At 32.0% G+C, this 18,181-nt stretch overlaps 1 protein-coding gene across 10 annotated transcripts in view; it reads right to left on the bottom strand.

Moving 5' to 3' along the window:
• Window positions 1-442: 442 nt before the first annotated feature.
• The window catches only part of pyd (zonula occludens-like protein polychaetoid), a 79,896-nt gene continuing 62,157 nt past the window's right edge, over window positions 443-18,181 (bottom strand). For 8 of the 10 annotated variants that reach the window (XM_070634346.1, XM_070634348.1, XM_070634349.1 and 5 more), the window contains 8 exons: window positions 17,065-17,301; window positions 15,650-15,770; window positions 14,842-15,565; window positions 13,504-13,690; window positions 12,674-12,953; window positions 11,151-11,259; window positions 4,788-6,604; window positions 443-3,671 (listed from right to left, as the gene is read on the bottom strand). In XM_070634346.1, the coding sequence (XP_070490447.1) occupies window positions 3,448-3,671; window positions 4,788-6,604; window positions 11,151-11,259; window positions 12,674-12,953; window positions 13,504-13,690; window positions 14,842-15,565; window positions 15,650-15,770; window positions 17,065-17,301 (3,699 nt within the window). In that variant the 3' untranslated portion in view covers window positions 443-3,447. The remainder of the gene's footprint in view (window positions 3,672-4,787; window positions 6,605-11,150; window positions 11,260-12,673; window positions 12,954-13,503; window positions 13,691-14,841; window positions 15,566-15,649; window positions 15,771-17,064; window positions 17,302-18,181) is intronic. The other 2 variants (XM_070634347.1, XM_070634353.1) reach the window with 2 other exon arrangements.

Below are 18,181 nucleotides of genomic sequence, written 5' to 3'. Positions count from 1 at the left end.
TGGAATTAAATTTAATGATTTGAAATCAAATTTAAAGATTTTGAAATCAATTTTAAAGATTTGAAATCAAATTTAAAGATTTGAAATCAAATTTAAAGATTTGAAATTAAATTTAAAGATTTGAAATCAAATTCAAAGAATTGGAATTAAATTTAATGATTTGAATTCAAATTTAAAGATTTGAAATCAATTTTAAAGATTTGAAATCAAATTTAAAGATTTGAAATCAAATTTAAAGATTTGAAATCAATTTTAAAGATTTGAAATCAAGTTTAAAGATTTAAAATCAAAATTAAAGATTTGAAAATCTGAAAACAAATTTAAAAATTTTTAAAAATTAAGTTTTTTAAATTAAAAATAAATTCAAAAATTTGAAAATTATTTCAAATTATTCTGAAAATCTTTTAAAATTAATTGAATTAAAATTAAAAAACAAATCATGTTTTTTCATATAGAAATTCTCATTCCTTTATTACAATTTTAAGTATTTTCTACAATTTTTCATATTTATTATTATTTTATTTTTTTGCAATAGATATCCTAAAAAAAAGTCTACAAAATTTCATCATTTTGATACAAAAATTTATTTCATCTCAAAAAAAAAAGTTCTTGTTTTAAAAAAAAAATTAATAAATTTTCCATAATATTTCATGTCACAAGACAAACTTTTCTATGCCTTAAATCAAATTACTAGAGTCATTTATCGCTTATAAAATATTTATAATAATTTTCTTCATATTTTTTTATACTCCATACTCAGGGAGTAGAAAAAAAAGTTAAGTTATGAGTGTATACAGTTATTTTTTTTTTATATATATATTCAGAAAAGTTAAATGAGGAAAAATAATATACATGCGACATATTCCCCTGTGTGGTGTATCATATGATGTTCATGAATAATGTTTGAGGAACAAAAATTAAGTGAAATGAATTGCAGACTTGGGAATAGAGATGTCAATACAAATACCCAAATACCCAAATATTTGGGTTTTTTCGAACTATTTGGGGTTCCCAAATATTTGGGTTAAAACCCAAATATATTTGGGCCCACTTAAAATCATCACTTTAAAGGAAATTTTCCATAAAATTTCAGATTTTCATTGAAATTTAAAGTATCAATTTTTTTGCCAATTTGAATTTAATCTCATATTTTGAAATATAAAGCCTAATAAGCTTAAATTAAATCAATCTATTAAATCAATCTATATTTTTAAGACATTTATGTTGAATATAAGTTAAAGTTTGGTTATATAATATACCTTACAAGAAATCATAGTAAATTTGCATAAATTCAGCATTATCATAACCAGAATCCTTACGAAGAATCATACTAATTATATCAGATCTACTGTAAGTTTGTGGAAAAATTGTAGACACAATATGCGACCTACAGAGCGATAGATATATTCCTGCATGCAGATAATAAAAAATAAAATCTGCGAAAAGGTAGTTTTGTTCCTGAAGAATTAATATTTAAAAATAAAAAAAAATTATTCAATCTGCTGTTATTATCTCAGCTCTTGTGGGTGCAACTTTGGTCCAAAGTGGGTACATCTTCAGTAGGTAGAAGAATTAAAATATTAACTAGCTTGACTTTTGCTCATTGTTTTAATTAAACCAATCGGTGAATGACTTTCGCAATGATGAAAAAAAAGCTCAGCTGTTATCTGAGACAACTTTTAAAAGAATTTTTTCGGAAATTGTCCTTAAGCCTACTTTTTAGACCAAAATTTTTTTTAAAAATATTTGTACAAATATTTGGGGTTTAATATTTGGGTATTTGGGTATTTGTACAAATAGTAAAAACCCAAATAATTGACATCTCTACTTGGGAATGATTAGGAAGCTTTTTTGCCTTAATTTTTATAGGCGGGGGCTGCTGTTTATTGTTGAGGTTGGAGTGTACTTAAAGGGGATCAAATGTTGATGATTTTTTGAGTTTTAAATTTAATTTATTGACTTTTTCAAGTGATTTTTGAGAGAATTTAAAGCTCTTTTTAATGAGCCCCTGTTGGAAGTTCGTAAGGATTGTCTAGCAACGATGCTTATGTTGTAGACAAGGTACTTAAGTTTGTTTCCTATGTTACTTGTCATAAAATTTGAAGTTAAAAGGATAATTTTGAAACTTTGATATTGCAACAATCGAGTGCTTCTTATAAACAAGCAACTTACTCATGAGTATCAAGCAACATACCCACAATTGAGCATGGTTCAAATAGACTGACAATTATACACAATCTCACGCAGATTAAGGTATGCTTGTCCTTTGTATGTTAGGAAAATCTGCTAAGCAATTGGCTTTAGCTTACTCAACCAAAGAGCATTAATAGGAATCGAACAAACTACTTTGAGGACATTTTTGTATTTTGTCTATTTAAGTGTGATGAACGTAATCAGCGTTAAGTCAATTTAATTCACTTTTCAGTGTTGAATTAGCATCATCTTTATCCTAACCTAGCATAATTCTACATTAGCCTTCAGTGACATATTCAGAGAGTACTTAAACCTCCCTCGTCCCCTCTATTGGAGAAATTCTTCAATTTGCTAAGGTTTTCGAAGATAATCTCAAAACCCTTTGAAAATTTATCGGCCTGTTTCGCTAAAGTCGGTTAACCTCAATTTGAGAAACATAGGCCGTATGTATGAATCAGAAAATGTCAAAAAGAAAAGAGTGTAACTGTCTCAAATTCGAATTTTTCGTCATTAGATTTGCGAAAAATTGGAACATTTCGAACTGAACTCATTTTAAATTTTTAATTTCCGTTACGAAGAATTGTAAAAGTAACGGTCAAAAAAATATGAATTTTGACGACAAAAAATTATTTTTGAAAAAAATTAACGGTCGTTTTTTGAGACAGCCACACTCTGGCTGGTCTGGTCAAAAAAAGCCATAAAAAATCTCTTAAAAAGCTCAAGCTTCCCACTTCCCCCCAAACTGACACAATTCAAGTCACAACATTTTTCCCAACATTTTCCACTTAAACTGCATTTAAAAAGATTACTTTAAAAAAAAGTTTTCCAGCATATATATATATACACCCAATTTCCCTCAACATACGTCGCTTAAGCATACACAACAAAAAAAGAAAAATGAAAAATGATAAAAAGGATGTTTTTGATTTTTCTCATAGGATAGATACTGAAGTTACACACATAAAAAAAAGAAGAATAAGAAGAACTAAAGGCACAGAGCAATGATTAGAAAATTGAGGGAAAAAGAGATAAAATAAAAAAATTAATTATGAATTGCTATTTAATATTACAATATGAATTTCTCATGATGACCTCATTCATAGTTTTGAGGACTAAGCAAGCATAAATCTCTGCTATATAACAAATGAAATCTGTGTCTGTGAATATAAAAAAGTATTTTTTTTTGTTTCTTGTTCAATGGCCACTATTTAATAGTAAAATACATAAAAAATAATATAAATCCCATATTTATGCTTAAAAATGATCAACTTTAACGCTGACTTGATGGGCTGTATTTGATGGTGGAAGATCTATGTTGTCCCAATTGGTTTGTAGATTTTTTTCACTGTCGGTCGCTTTGAGGGCTAAACCAAGTGATGGTGTACTTGATGCACAATGTGGAATGTTGAGGGTGACGGGTTCAAGGAACTCTAATCCTACCGGTCCACATAGTACGATTGGTGAGAGGACTTGTTCACCTAGAGAATTTGGAGAGAAAAAAAAAAATTAATTTTGAGGTTAGAATTTTAAATATTAGAGTTTTTGTGAGATTCTGAAGTGTAGTTGAGAGGTTGGCTGTGTTGGGGCTAGGTCTCAGGTATTTTTGTATTGTGTCAATTGTAGTATTAAATGGACATGATTGGGGTTTAAATTTCTGAACAATCAGGGCGACGAGAATCTTGCTTAGTGGTAGATTTAATATGAATCCGACATTAAGTAAGAGTACCGTCGACCTGGAATCTAAACCGAATCTGACATTAAGTAAGAGTCATGTCGACTTAGAATCTAAACCGAATCCGGCAACATGTCAGTCGCACCGCTCTGATATGTAAAACTTTTTGAACAATTTTGTCAAAAATTGTGTTGAAAACAGCAGGTATGGCACTTTTTTTTACAATTTTAGCAATTAATATGGCAATGCGCCGATCTTGAATAGTACAAGACGGTTAATCAATCGAAAATCCGACACCAGGACGACATGGCTGCGACTTGGTGACGAATTTGGTTCAAATCCAACAACATGAAAGAGTCACACCAGCCTAGTGCTTGATTTTGGATAAATTACTCGATTGTTGTATGCAGAAATGCCCTAATGACTATATGGTGCTGCTGAAGATGCTGTTGAACTATTTGGCAGTATGTCATTTGCATTAATAGCTAATAGTTCTCAATAAAAAGCTAATAAAATGAAATGTCGTCGATATTACTCATTCCTGAGCTAGTCCAGACACATAACATTGTCAAAACACCTCTATTAAGGTCCAATACCCTCAAATCTCACCCCACACTTCACAGTTCCCCTCAACCCCCCTTCAGAATCTCCATCAACATAAAACATATCAATCAATGTGCTAAAATACTCAAAGTAGAACACAAATCACCGAAATAATAATAAACCAAATGATTCAACAATAAGGAGCGTGTGTAAATGATTAGTATGAATAATCTACAGACTACTTTATAGCATGCAAAAAAAAAGACTAAAAGATACATCACACAGACACATCAAACACACACAAATCAAATAATAAAAAAAAGTTTTTTTGTGAATAACGAAAAATAAAAAAAAGTTTGTGCGAAAAAATAGAACCAACCATTTTCCATGTCCAACGGTGGACCGCCAACTGATTCAGAAATTCTTGGATCTGACACAGTAAAGTAAATTTCTTGTTTTGCACCTTTTGGTAAAGCACCGGGTGGTATTATCAATGATACATTCCATGCCTTATCTTCAAGCATTCCACCCATTTCATCAAAATATCCTTTTGTTGTTGTCGGTTGACGTACGGCCGGGGTACCCAAAAATCTTGCCTTTGCCAATGACTTTTGCTCTTTAAGGGTCAATTCACTTGTATATGGTGTAGAATGAGCATTTGGTGGCCCAGTTGGAAGACTAGCTTGTGATATATATTGTGTATCAATGGATGTATGAGAATCATAAACAAATTCAGCATGTCCATTTCCATTTCTATGTTCGACAGTTCTTGTTGTTGTTGGTGAACGTATTGGCGGTGGTGGAGGTGCTGCACGCTTGATTATACTTGAAATGTGTATTGGTTCTTTTGGACGTTCAATAGCCGTCCGTTGCAATGAATCGTCACTATCGTCGACCGTCTCATTTGTATTGGAATTGACAACTGTAGCTTCATCGTCCGCAAATGGTATTTCACTATCGTCATTATCATCACGTGCTGAAATTTCATTTAATTCATCTTGTGATTTATTCTTCATTATTGTCTCCTCAATCACTTCCAATAATGACTTTTCTTGTTCATTATTCTCATTCGATAGCTCCAAGTCATCACTATTGCGGCTATGTTCCTTATCATTTGACTCATCACATTCCTTCTTCGACTCATAGATTGGCTGTGATCTTAAATTTCCTGTATTTGTGCTTGCACCGCTACTTGATCTGGTTAAGAAATTGGGTTCAGCCATTGATTGCATTGCATCCATACGTGATTGATAGATTTGATCTTTCAATTGTCGTCTTGATTCTCTCAAATTTCTTTCTTTTGATGGCGACGAGATTGATGATGCCGATGATGTTCCAGGTGAATTTACATCTTTTCTAGTTTGCATTAACTTTTGACTGTCATCAATTGGACGTTCAATAAATTGCCGACGATTGATTTGTGACATTTCAGGTTGTGGCGGTCTTGACTTCATTTGTTCTTGATACATCAATGAGCCACGTTGACTTTGATAAATTGGCTCCTCAATTGACATTTGTGTGAATCTATCGTCAATATCTTCAGCATATTTTGAACGACGTTTTGTGAGTGTTGCAAATGCCGGTACATCGGGTTGACGTTCATTCATGCTATGTCGTCGGACAATTCGACCGCCTGTAGATGTTTGGACGGGAGCGGGTCGTTGAAGCTCAATTAATGCACGATTTGCATAAATATTTTCTTCTGGCGGTGGGCCATAATTTCCATACATTGGCTCATCATCATACTGTCCATTGACTGGATAATAACGTTCATGTCGCTGATACCAAGCATAACGTTCATCTTGTGGATAATATCCTGGCCTCTGTTGCTGCTGCTGTTGCTGATAATAATTGTAATACTGTTGCTGCTGATATTCATAATAATCCTGTGTATTTGGATAGCTTTGTTGTGAATAAAACATTCGACTAGATCCTTTTTCCATCATGGAATGTTGTCGTCTTAGTGACCGTTGCTTCTTTGATTCACTTGGTTCCATAAAACTAGCTTGTCGTCGTAATGTTTTTGTGCCTTTGACGATGGCACTTTTAATCGCCTTTAAGGGACTTTTTAATGGATTTTTCTTTGGTTTTACTGGCAGTTCCGGTGGCGGTTCGGGCGTTACACTGACCATATCATAACGATGCTGCTGCTGTTGATGTTTGGGCGGTAAATTCTGTCTCATTGGTGGCATATCGCTAATTCAATTATGGATAAAATTCAATTTTTTTTTTTAATAAATTTTTGTGACTCAATTAATGCACATCAGGACATGCACTAACTTTTTCCATATGCTTGAATTTGTAAAAAAAATTATATTATTTTTTATCATCATCAATTATATTTTTTCTTTCCTGCAGTTGAAAATAAATTGTTTTATATCATCAGTCATACTAGCATCACATTCATTCAAATAAATTAAGCAGATTTTTAAGGTTGATATACCCAACAAATATGTAAGCTTACTGACCCAGATACCAAAAATGACTGTTATGAATTTACTTTTTTTTTTGTGGATTTTTTGATGGTGTTATGGTTGAATTGAGGTAGTTTGTTGTCAATTATGTGTACTTAGGGTACTTAATAGCATGTAATTAGCTTAGTTTACCATTTAAGTATACTAGTTTACTATTTTAGTACACTTTATTAGTATACTAATTTAGTATAAGAATAGTAATTTAGTATATTAACTTGGAAAACTAATTTAGTACACTAAATAATACTAATTTAGTATACCAATTCAGTATTATAATTTAGTACACTAATTCAGTAGACTAGCTTAGTACATTAATTTAGTACACTAATTCAGTAGACTAGCTTAGTACATTAATTTAGTACACTAATTTAGTATACTAATTTAGTAATATAATTCAGTTTACTAACTTAGTTCAATTTTGTATACTAATTTAGTACACTGATTCAGTATACTAACTTAGTACACTAGATAGTTTACTAATTTAGTATAGTAGTTCACTATACTAACTTAGTAAGCTGTTTAGTTAGTACTCTTATACTACTTAGTATACTAGCCTGATACACTAGCTATTGTATACTAATATTTAAGAGTGTGTAATCAGTATTCTTAGTTATAATGTAGTAGTAGTATACTACTAAAATAGTAAGACTAAACCAGTATTAATGAACACTATTTTAACTAGTATTTTCTTATTAATATATAACTGAAAAAGTACTAGCATAGTCTAATACAGTATGACACTAGTATCATAGTCGTATACTAAGATAGAAGAACAATACATGAATAACGACTAGAATTCCAAAATATTCTCAGTCTTTTAATCCATCATTTTTCACTAGAATAAATCATAACAGTCATTACTCATCTGAGTCAAAAATCTCTCCACCAAATTACAATAATTAATCCTTCCTAAACTCAATGAAGTAAAATCCTCAACCACAAAAATAAGGAAAAAGCTGTTATAGCTAATGAAAAGCATATATTTTAAATATCGCAACAGTGTAAGTATGATAAGAAGTTTCGTCTTTATATTCTGTGTCAAAAGTTTGATCTACTCTGTGTATAGCTGTGTATATGATAATACTTAATCTCTTCTACGATATAATATGTAAGGAAGGAAATTACAGCATGAAAACTTGATTCGAAAAATTAAATCCGGAGTCAGAAAATTACCGCTTTGGAGGAAATAACATTTGACACACATCTGGTTTATAAAACTGCACAAAATGACGAAAAATATTTTGAGGTTATTTTGTCTCTAGAAAACCACCAGAGAGATATATGGATTCAAGACTATGCACCAAAAAAGCACTCTTAATGGAGCAACTGAGAGTAAATTTTGCTATTTTTTAACTCAACTCCACCCATTTTGTGGGAATTTTTAAATTAAATTATTAATTTAAATCGTACTCGTATGTAAAATTCTGGCAAAAAATCTACACAGATGTAATCAAAGCTTGAGAAGCAACTCCAAAAAAGTTTGTCTTATTAATGAGCTTGTCGACATAAGGAAATTTATTTCAGAATCAAATCGTATATCAAAGGAGTTCCGAGCTGGATATAGTGAAAATAGGAATTTTTGTGGCTGTGACATGATAACACGTTGCTGTGACATGAAAACCACGTAGCTGTGACTTGAAAACTACATAGCTGTTATGACAAGCACAAGGCTGTGACATGAAAATGGCACAGTTGTGGGACATTGTTGTCACATAAATATGGTATAGAAACCGCGCAATTCTGATAAAACAATCACATGGTTGTGACAAGAAAACCACATGAATGTGATATCTCATTCTTATGACTGTGACATGACATTCATATGACTTTAGAATGACAAAAACTTGAATATGACATGAAAACTATGCAACAGCCACATAAAAGCTGCAAGGCTATGTGATGCCAAAATGACACCATGTGACACTCATGTCGCTCGGAATTCAAGCATTTTATACCATGACTCTACTATAAACATCAAAAGCCAAATATATTCTCTTTCACAGCCACAAGTATTTTGAGAATAAATGAAAGTACTTGTTTTTGCAAAAAAATTGTGCATAGCGATAAAACTTGAGTGTTGAGATGAAAGCGCGAATGCACAAAAAAAGCTCTTTTTTGAGATAAAAGTAATGTGAAAAGTGGTTTGCAGTAGTTTGCGATAGAGGAAGAGACACTTAATGTAAATAATTCTCTAACTAATAGTAAAGCAGCTAATAAATTTGAAAAAGTTTATTGCTAAAAAAGCGAGAGAGAGTCACTGTATTTAAATGACTTTATTTTGTAGATATGCAGTTTTGTGGTTAGAGCTGTAGATTGATTCTTTTGAAGTTTGATTGAATTCTGATCTAAAGTTCTAATAATTTTTGCTATATTTCCTTCCAAACACCAACTAAATTTACACAGAATTCAATCTACTTTGTAAGATAGTGAATATAGATTCACAAATTTATTACTGAGGTTGTTCATAAGTGACGTTAAATTTTTAAGTTGCGTGACACATGTATCGTGACACAATGTGTTGCGATACAGTGTGACACATGCAGTAACACAAAATATTGCACGCACAATAGTAACACAAATTGTTGCACTACACAGTGTGACAAAATGTTGCACTAGTTACACGGTAAATGTTGCACTACATTGTGACATATGTAGTAACACAAATTGTATGTTGAGCTACAGTGTGACACACAGCAGTTAACACAGAATGTTGCTCCACAACATGACATATGAAGTAACACAAAATGTTGCGTTGCAGTGTCACATCAAAATGTTGCGCGACAGTGTCACAGTAGATCAAAAATCTAATTTTGCAAGACATCATTTATGAACAACCCCAATCTAGTATGCAGAATATCATAAGTACAATCTAGTTCAATATTCGTGCATTTTCAAAGCTTTTACAGACTTTCAACAAATCTTTTTACCATCAACATCATTAAACTATCAACAAAAAAAAAAATTAATTAATTATATCATAATATGTAAATGATTCAACAACGATGATCCAACCGAGGAGGGAAAAAAGTTAGTGCGATATCTCTGACTCCTTAGTTACTAAATAGGGAAATGTTTTTTTTTGTTTATAAAAATTCTTTATTTTTTTATAATTTTTTTTATGTTTTCTGTTGTATTTTCAACTTTGTGGATGAAAATGGGGGTATTAGGATATGGTGATGGGAATGTTTTGTGCATGCATGAAAAATATGATAAAGGATATGTGATGTGGTAGTGAATTTTGGGGGGAATTTTGTTTTTGAATCTTTAAAATGAATATGGGAATGGAACTTTTTTTGTGTCCTTAACGATAACATTAGCTAGCTTTCTGGTGGAGGCCATGGATCACATTTCATCTGTATGACCAGCGAAGTAATTAAGTGAAAGGACAACATTAGGATTTTAAAAAAATAAATAAACCTTAGATCGGCTTTTATTTTACGCGGAAACCTTGTTGGTAATCCTCGATCGAAACTGCACAGACGTTTCATGGCATTTTCAAAAATGTTTCGTGATAAACAGGTTGCTTCAATGACCTTTAGCTGATTAAACCATCAGACAGACCCAAAGCATAGCGATATAGACTTAACTTATTGGATTATGAATCCTGGGGTTCAAATGAACTGACTTCAGGGTTAAATATAATTAAACACTGGTATTGAGTTGCTTTGTGACTGATCATAATGCATAAGCAAAAGAAAAACCTTCAAAAAGTAAAGCAAACTCATATACTAAATTAATTTAAAGTTACTGAATTTTGGGATTCGAACCAACACCTATGTATGTAGTTTTGTAATATTCAAATTTATTCAAACTAGGCTTGTACCAAGTTAACATAGTTTTGTGTATAAAGATTTTGGCAAAATCTACATTATAATCACAGAAATTTTTGAAGATGCCTGAAAAGCTTCTGAGGATTGGTAGAGTTATAAACATCTGTTTTGGTATTACGCTTGACTTTATAGGTACATACTTGAGCTAATCGTGCCTAAGCTACTAGTGCTTAAGCTAGGAACTCGAACTTGAGCAATTAAGCGTAACATCACTAAATGAACGCTAAGTTGGTTTGCAAAACTCACAAAGATCTTTCCCAAAATCCCCAAAACAAGGACATTAATTCCCCAAAAAATTCACCTCTTCTATTTTAAAGATTCAAAAACTCGTAACATGAGGATATGAGTAAGAGATAGCATTTATAGAACAGAAAAGAGATAGAAAATGATAGAAAAAAATATATAAAAAAAAGGTAGTAAAAATAAGAGTCAACTCACCTCATACTATGAGCACCAACTTGTGGCTTTCTATACAATTCAAAAGCAGAGCCACGTTGTTCACGATTTGCCAAGTCTATACCATACTGAGTTGGTACTGGTAAGTTTCCTATATTATTTGTTGGATTTAAAATTCAGAGAGTGAAATGGAAAGAGAAGTAGAGATGAAAATGTTATAAAAATTTGTAATAAGATTGTATAACAATTAAAAAAAAACTTAGAGCGGAAATAAGTGCAGGATGGATGGAGGGAAAAAAAAGATTATTAAATAAGCTTCCGTTATTATTTTTCTGTTCCCACAGGCATGGTAATAAAATTATAATTGGGTTAATGGATATTGCAATGCTCATCTGCTATGGATCGTCGACATGACATTTATGTTGTAATCATATCCAATGTGATGAACATCCATAGCATCAGATTCTGTCACAATTTCAATTTTTTTTTATTTTTTCAGCATGCATGAATTCCATCAAATTTTAAATGCATGGAATTATTTTTTGTCATTTTCCAACTTCCGTCAGTTAAAAAATGGTTTAAATGTAATTAAAACAATTAATGAAATTATGAAATATTTTTTAAATGTGTAAATGGATTAACTGGAGTGGGGCAAAGTGGTTCCAAAATTGGGGATGAATTTTGCTGATGATTGTATGGATCAATCAATATGGAAATGAAAATTAAGTGATTTTGATAAAGTTGAAGCATTTTATCATTTAACGGTATTTTAGAATTCAAATTTTAACTATCAAAATGCTTAAAGTTTAGATTTTGAGCTTGAACTTAAAAAACACGTGTTTTTTGCTTATTTAAGAAAAAATCATTGAATTTTCGCGTTTAAATCAAGTTTTGTGCTTTAACACCAATTGATCATGAAATAAATCGATGGCAAAGACCTTAAGTTTCAAACTAAAGCTTTCTACGATGTCTAGTTGTCGAAATTTTGCGTCTCATCTATTCAAATCAATTTTTGATCAATTTCCTTAATTTTCAGCCAAATTTCAAAGTTAATTGAATTTAAAATCTCAAAAAACCGTCAATTTCGCGTATTTTAATAAAATTTCACATCCAATTACCTCAAAAAATAACAAATGTCTGCAGTACCCAAAAATAAATTCACCACAACCGACCTCATACGCTGCATAATATTCATTTCCCAAAAACCGCACGCTCAACACGATTTTCAATAAATTAATATTTCCATATTTAATTTTTATTCCATACTCATGTGCACAATTGCAGCCATAATTTACTCGAAAACATGGCGAGACTCAATAAATTACGATACTTTGGAACCACCACCCATACTTTATTTTTCATGCATATGAATTATTTAATTTTGTTATGGAAGCATTTCAAAGTAAAGTTAATTAAATTAATTTTTTTCATTATTTTTGTTTGCCCAAAAATTTTTTCTGTTTACTGTTCTTACTCCTGCATCAGTAAGGAATTGAACAGTTGGAAGCTTTGTGTATCATGAATATGTATTAATAAATGTAAATGTAAATGTTATGATTATTTACCAAATCCATGATTTCTATGTGAATAGTTTCCACTACCATAATGCGGTTGATGATTATATCCATTATTACCAAACATAGGTGGTGATTGCATATGTGGTGGCATCGGTGGCATTGGTTGTTGACCATAATTTGAATGTGAATTTCCACCAAATTGATGGTGACTATAATGTGGTGATGTACCAGATCCATTTGTCATACTTTGATGATGATAGTGCTGGTGTTGTTGATTGGTTGGAGTTGAATAGTAGAATCCGTTTGGTGAGCGTGGTGAGACAGGCTCCTGGATTAATAGATTGTGTAAAGTATTAGATTTATTGTTATTCTGAATCATTTTCAATAAATTATCAATTTTGAACTTAAATCATTAAGAATTGAACTCAAAAAGTCAAATTTTGAACTTTAACCGACAAATTTTGAATTTCTATAGTCAATTTTGGATTAAAATGATCAAAATTTGAACTTAAACTTAGAAGGTCAATTTTTGAACTTTAATTGACAAAATTTGAACTTTAGCAGTCAATTTTGAATTAAAATAATCAAATATTGAAGTTTAACTGTCAAATTGAACTCAAAAGTTCAAAAATTGAACTATAACTGCAAATTTTGAATTAAAATGATCAAAATTAGTGTCAAATTAAATCCAAAGTATCAAATTTTGAACTTCAACTGACAATTTTTGAACTTAGTTGGTCAATTTTGAGATTAAATGATTAAAAATTGAACTTTGGGTGTCAAATTGAACTGAAAAAGTCAAATTTGAACTTTATCTGACAAATTTTAACTTTAACCCTCTCAAATTGAGGTTTAACATCCTATTTTCATCTACTTACCCCATTTTCCCACTGATTACCATTCGTAGTTCCACCCTGCATCGGTGGACGATAATTCTTCGGCTTTGGCGGTGGAACAGGCTTAAATGCACTTGGTGGTGGCGGTTGAGAGTTGGGAAGTGGCGGTCCAACTTGTGCAATTTTCGGTGGCTTTATATAATCGGCTTGAGTAGCTGAATTGTTTCTACTATAATAGTAATACAAATAATAATAATAATAATGGATGATAATGGAAATAATAAATAAAAATCAATTATTGGTGAATGTAGCAAGCATTAAAAATGTGAGCGAGTGAGAGAGATAGCATGGCATTGTCTACATGTCATGTAACAGCAAAAAAATATAAAATCAGTGCAAATAAATGAAAAAAAACTTATACAAGAGTATTATAAGATGATGTCAACAAATTAGCTTTAGCTAATGGAAGTGCTCGAGTAGCATGTGGAGAATGTGAATATGTGAAAATATGCGAGCGACGTGTTGGGCAAGTTTGATAATGAACAAATGTCTGTGGATTATTCGAATGTAATTTACAAGTGCTGTTGCCTTTTGGTAATTGATAAATTCTATCCAGACAGACAGAGCAATAGATATAAAAAAATATTAGTGCAATTTAACGTTCAATTTTTAATCGGGTGTGGAGAAAAAGAAGATAAAAAAATATGAAGCAGATTAATGCTTGATGCTTGACTTGACTTTCTGTTATTGCTAATCATAATTAATTGAATATTTTGGCTTTTTATGCTTGATTTGTGGTTCAGGACATTTTAATCTTGATATTTTTGTGGTAATGGATTGAATTTGATGTGATTTTGTGGTATTGGGTATTGGGAGTTGGCAGAAGGCAGGCAATGATGGAGTCAGCTTCAGAAGGCAACTAAGAGAAGCTATGGATCGCAGTTAGTCTGTAGGGGCACCAAAGTATGTAAATAAATGATTTGTTGGCAATTTGTGACTATATTGAGTTAGACTAGTCGTGTTTTTGTACCTAATCGGTCAAAACTGTATTTTTAAGACATCATCTTGCTTACTTGGGGTCAGATCCAGGTTGAATCTAGTCTTGACGACAATCAGAAGCCGACTTATGCATTCCAGGATTTTTAAGAACCCAGACTCAAAGTCCTAGTTCAAATTCCTCAATAACATCTCCTTTAAAGCAGCTAATATCACTATTAATCCACTAATGTACCATCCACATCACCCCAACTCCACCCAATTAACCACAATAATCAATCACAAATATTAATTTCCTTTCCCACAAATCACATTCCATGTTAATTTTATGCTCGCAAATTTATGCCAATTATGGATATTCATTAAGTCACCATCTCATCTTACCTATATTTTCCATAATCCGTCTTTGTCTCCATCATATGCGGTTTTCTTGGACTCTCAATTAACAAATTTGTCGGTCTTTGCGGAAGATTTGCATTATTTCTTGGCTGTGCCATTGATTCCATACCACCACTAAAACTATAATCACGTTCATGCATTGAATTACGCTGATGTGATGCATATTCTTGGGAATTAACCAATGATGCACGATTTGCTGTCGGTGGTGGGATTGATTTGAGATCGTCTGGTGCATTTGGACCTAATCGATTCTGTAGAGATGATGTTGATGTAGTGATGGCTTGTTGTGGTTGATTAGCATTGAATGAATCGTAGCTTGACACACTATCGTAACTTGATCCATTTTTCTGATTTGAATTTTGACGATCTAAGGAGTTCTGTTGAGTATTTGAATGTTGGTGGTGGTGATGTCCATGGACAATGTTGCGTCGTTCCAAAGAGTTCTCATTGCTTGGAATTTTCTTGGGTTCCATTGTATTTAAGAGTTTATTTGATGCTGTATATAAGTCATCTTGTTGTTGATCTTCCGGACTAACGCCTTGTTTTGCTTGGTTTCCAAATAGCCGCTCCTGTGCTGTACGTCCTATCGTACCGCCATTACTATTAGCTGATGATGAATTTCTTGATGGCAACGATGATCCTGGTGTGCTTGGTGGCACTGAATTTGGCTTTGATGCTCTATCAATGCGTGGCGGTAATTCTGGAACAGCTAAAAATTTATAGTTATTTCCATTAGCACATACAATAACATACAAATTGTAGATATGTTATAATAAATTTATTTATAGCTTACTGAATGTACTTGGACGCGTTCCATAAAGTGCTTGCTCATCGGTCGGTTTTGATGGTGAAAATCCATATTTATTATCGACAGTCAATCTTCGTGTATGTGCAGTTGAATGGTCATATGGATTCTATAAGTAGTTGTAATAAATGCATTAGTACATATTCTCATGATTATATGGATATTGGAGGTCCCTTGTGATGAATTTTTGTGATATGTTTGAATTGAGTTTTTGGGGTTTTGGGTATAAAATGGTTAAAAACTCAAATTATGGAAGGCTGTATCCCGAATATATTAAAGTAGGCTGGTGACAGAGACAGTGTTCAGATGGAAAGTCTTCTTCTGTAACATAAGCTCCACATAGGAACATGGTTGCAGTAAGTAAGTAAGTAAGAGACAGTGTTGTATTTGTCCGAATACCACAAGCCGGGTAATCGATCCAAAATCCGGGACTAAGCTTGATACAGACATAGTTTCAATTGTAAATCGAATCAAGCAGCAAGTCAGAGTTACGCAGGCCTAGAGCCTGATTTTTTATCGATTAGCCGACTCATGCTGTTTGAGCAGGTTCTAGCAGACGAATGCCAGCGACAGAGCCAGCTTGAGGCTATATCTACGGAAAGCCATGAATCACAATTAGTCTCTCTGGTCAGCAAGATGCGTAATCAGGCAAAGTAGGTATCATACATTTAGTATTAGGTTCCGTTTCAGGTTTTGGTTTCAGTTCTGCTAGTGATGAATCTTTATGTGTTGTAGTTTTGAGATTCGAACCTAAAATATCAATGACAATTCTTGAATTTTCACGAGTCTAGTCCAAATTGCTGCATTTTAGAGATTAGACTAGATTAAAACCAATTAAAATTTGAAACCTTGGCCAAGTTAAAATGGAAAACATGGGTAGTTAAGTGTGTCTTGTGCATATCTAATGGGAGTCTGTATGTAGTTCATGTAGGACACATCCTTAAGCACTTAGAATAAAGAGTTTATTGCTATAGTGCAGAATAGGCTGATTTCTCAATTGTGTTTCCCGAGAAACTCTACAATACTTGAAGGAATTCCCCCCCAAAAATTCAAATATCAACAAAATTCATCCACAAGGGACTAAGCTTTCACAAAAAAAAAAATAACAGAATATATAAGAGTAGAGAATAGATTATGTTAATTCAATATTTCGACCATCAACCAACATAGATATTATAGAGTATATTGTATATATTGCCCAACAACCTCAAGAATGGTTATTATATGGCATATAATATATATAAATGTATATGTCAGTACATGAGAAATACTAATAATAATAAAAAATAATAATAATAAATAATGTGCTGGATGAAGATGGAAGAAATTGTGAATTAAAAGAATCTCACGTCGGTTTTTTTGGTTGAAATCTGTAATTCAATGTATAAATTCAAATCCCTTACCGTGTATGGCGGTGGCATTCCTTCAACCATTTCCTCACGATCACGATCTAAATTATCCTGATTTGTTGCTATTGATGGATCAGAACTTGACTTTACAAGCTGCGGTAAATTACCCAATGATAATGATGCTGATGGTCCTGGTGATAGCTCTAAATCTGATTCGGGACTTGATGCATACGATAGTCTCGATGTTGTATTCATTGGGAATAGGAAATCATCCGATAATGACTCAACAGGCTGAAGATTTTTATGTCAAATTTTTTTTTTAAACATTTTTCGTCGAAGGTCGGATATATGAATGGATGTAAGGATATGATGGATTTTTTTGGGGATATATAATTTTGTCAGGGATGTAGTTTTTGTGGTTAATTTGCCAAATTCGTAAAACCCAAAATAAAATCAGAATTATTTTGTGTGAGAACAAACCAATGTATTTTTATAAAAATGGATATACCGGACGAATGAAATTTATATATATGAACATAAAATATAAATAATCAATAAAACATAAACAGAAATTTGAGGATAAGGAAGGAATTAGGATATGTGCATGAATATGATCAGGATATAAGGCAGAATATATATAAAAAAAATTATGAAAATATTTTCATTTGTGATGATTTTAAGAAAAATAAATGACATTCGATATGTATGTTTATGTAAGCAGATCATGGAAACATAAAAAAAAAGTAGAAAAAAAATATGGAGAAAAAAACACACAGTTAGTGATGGGCATATAAAAATAAATAAACAGATTTTTTAAGCATAAATGATATTTTTTAAAAAATGGATTAATTATTTTTTTGTGGATTATAGAGTTAGTGTTATGCTGCATATTTGGAGAGGTTAGGTTTTTCGTTGAATGAGGTTTTTTGTATAGCTTTGGAATTTTCAATAAAGTTTGATGAATGTTGAGCAGTTTAGCCATCAATGAGGCTAATTGATGGGATTATCACGAATAGAAGAAGTCTGACAAACGATCCAAGATCAGGTACTAGGCCGGCATCAAGGATGATATCGTATTTAAACCGAATCCGGCCGAATTAAATAACTAGGTGTCAGAATCACTAGATTTAAACCGTATCCGGTACAAAATCAGAGTTACTGTCTTAAAACC

Source organism: Chironomus tepperi, unplaced genomic scaffold (genome assembly GCF_022539635.2).
Source record: "Chironomus tepperi strain 1889 unplaced genomic scaffold, CSIRO-AGI_Ctep_v1 contig_85, whole genome shotgun sequence".
In the NCBI taxonomy this organism is placed as follows: domain Eukaryota; kingdom Metazoa; phylum Arthropoda; class Insecta; order Diptera; family Chironomidae; genus Chironomus; species Chironomus tepperi.
Note: the sequence above shows the minus strand (reverse complement) of the source record. Positions and strands in the feature narration are given on the sequence as shown.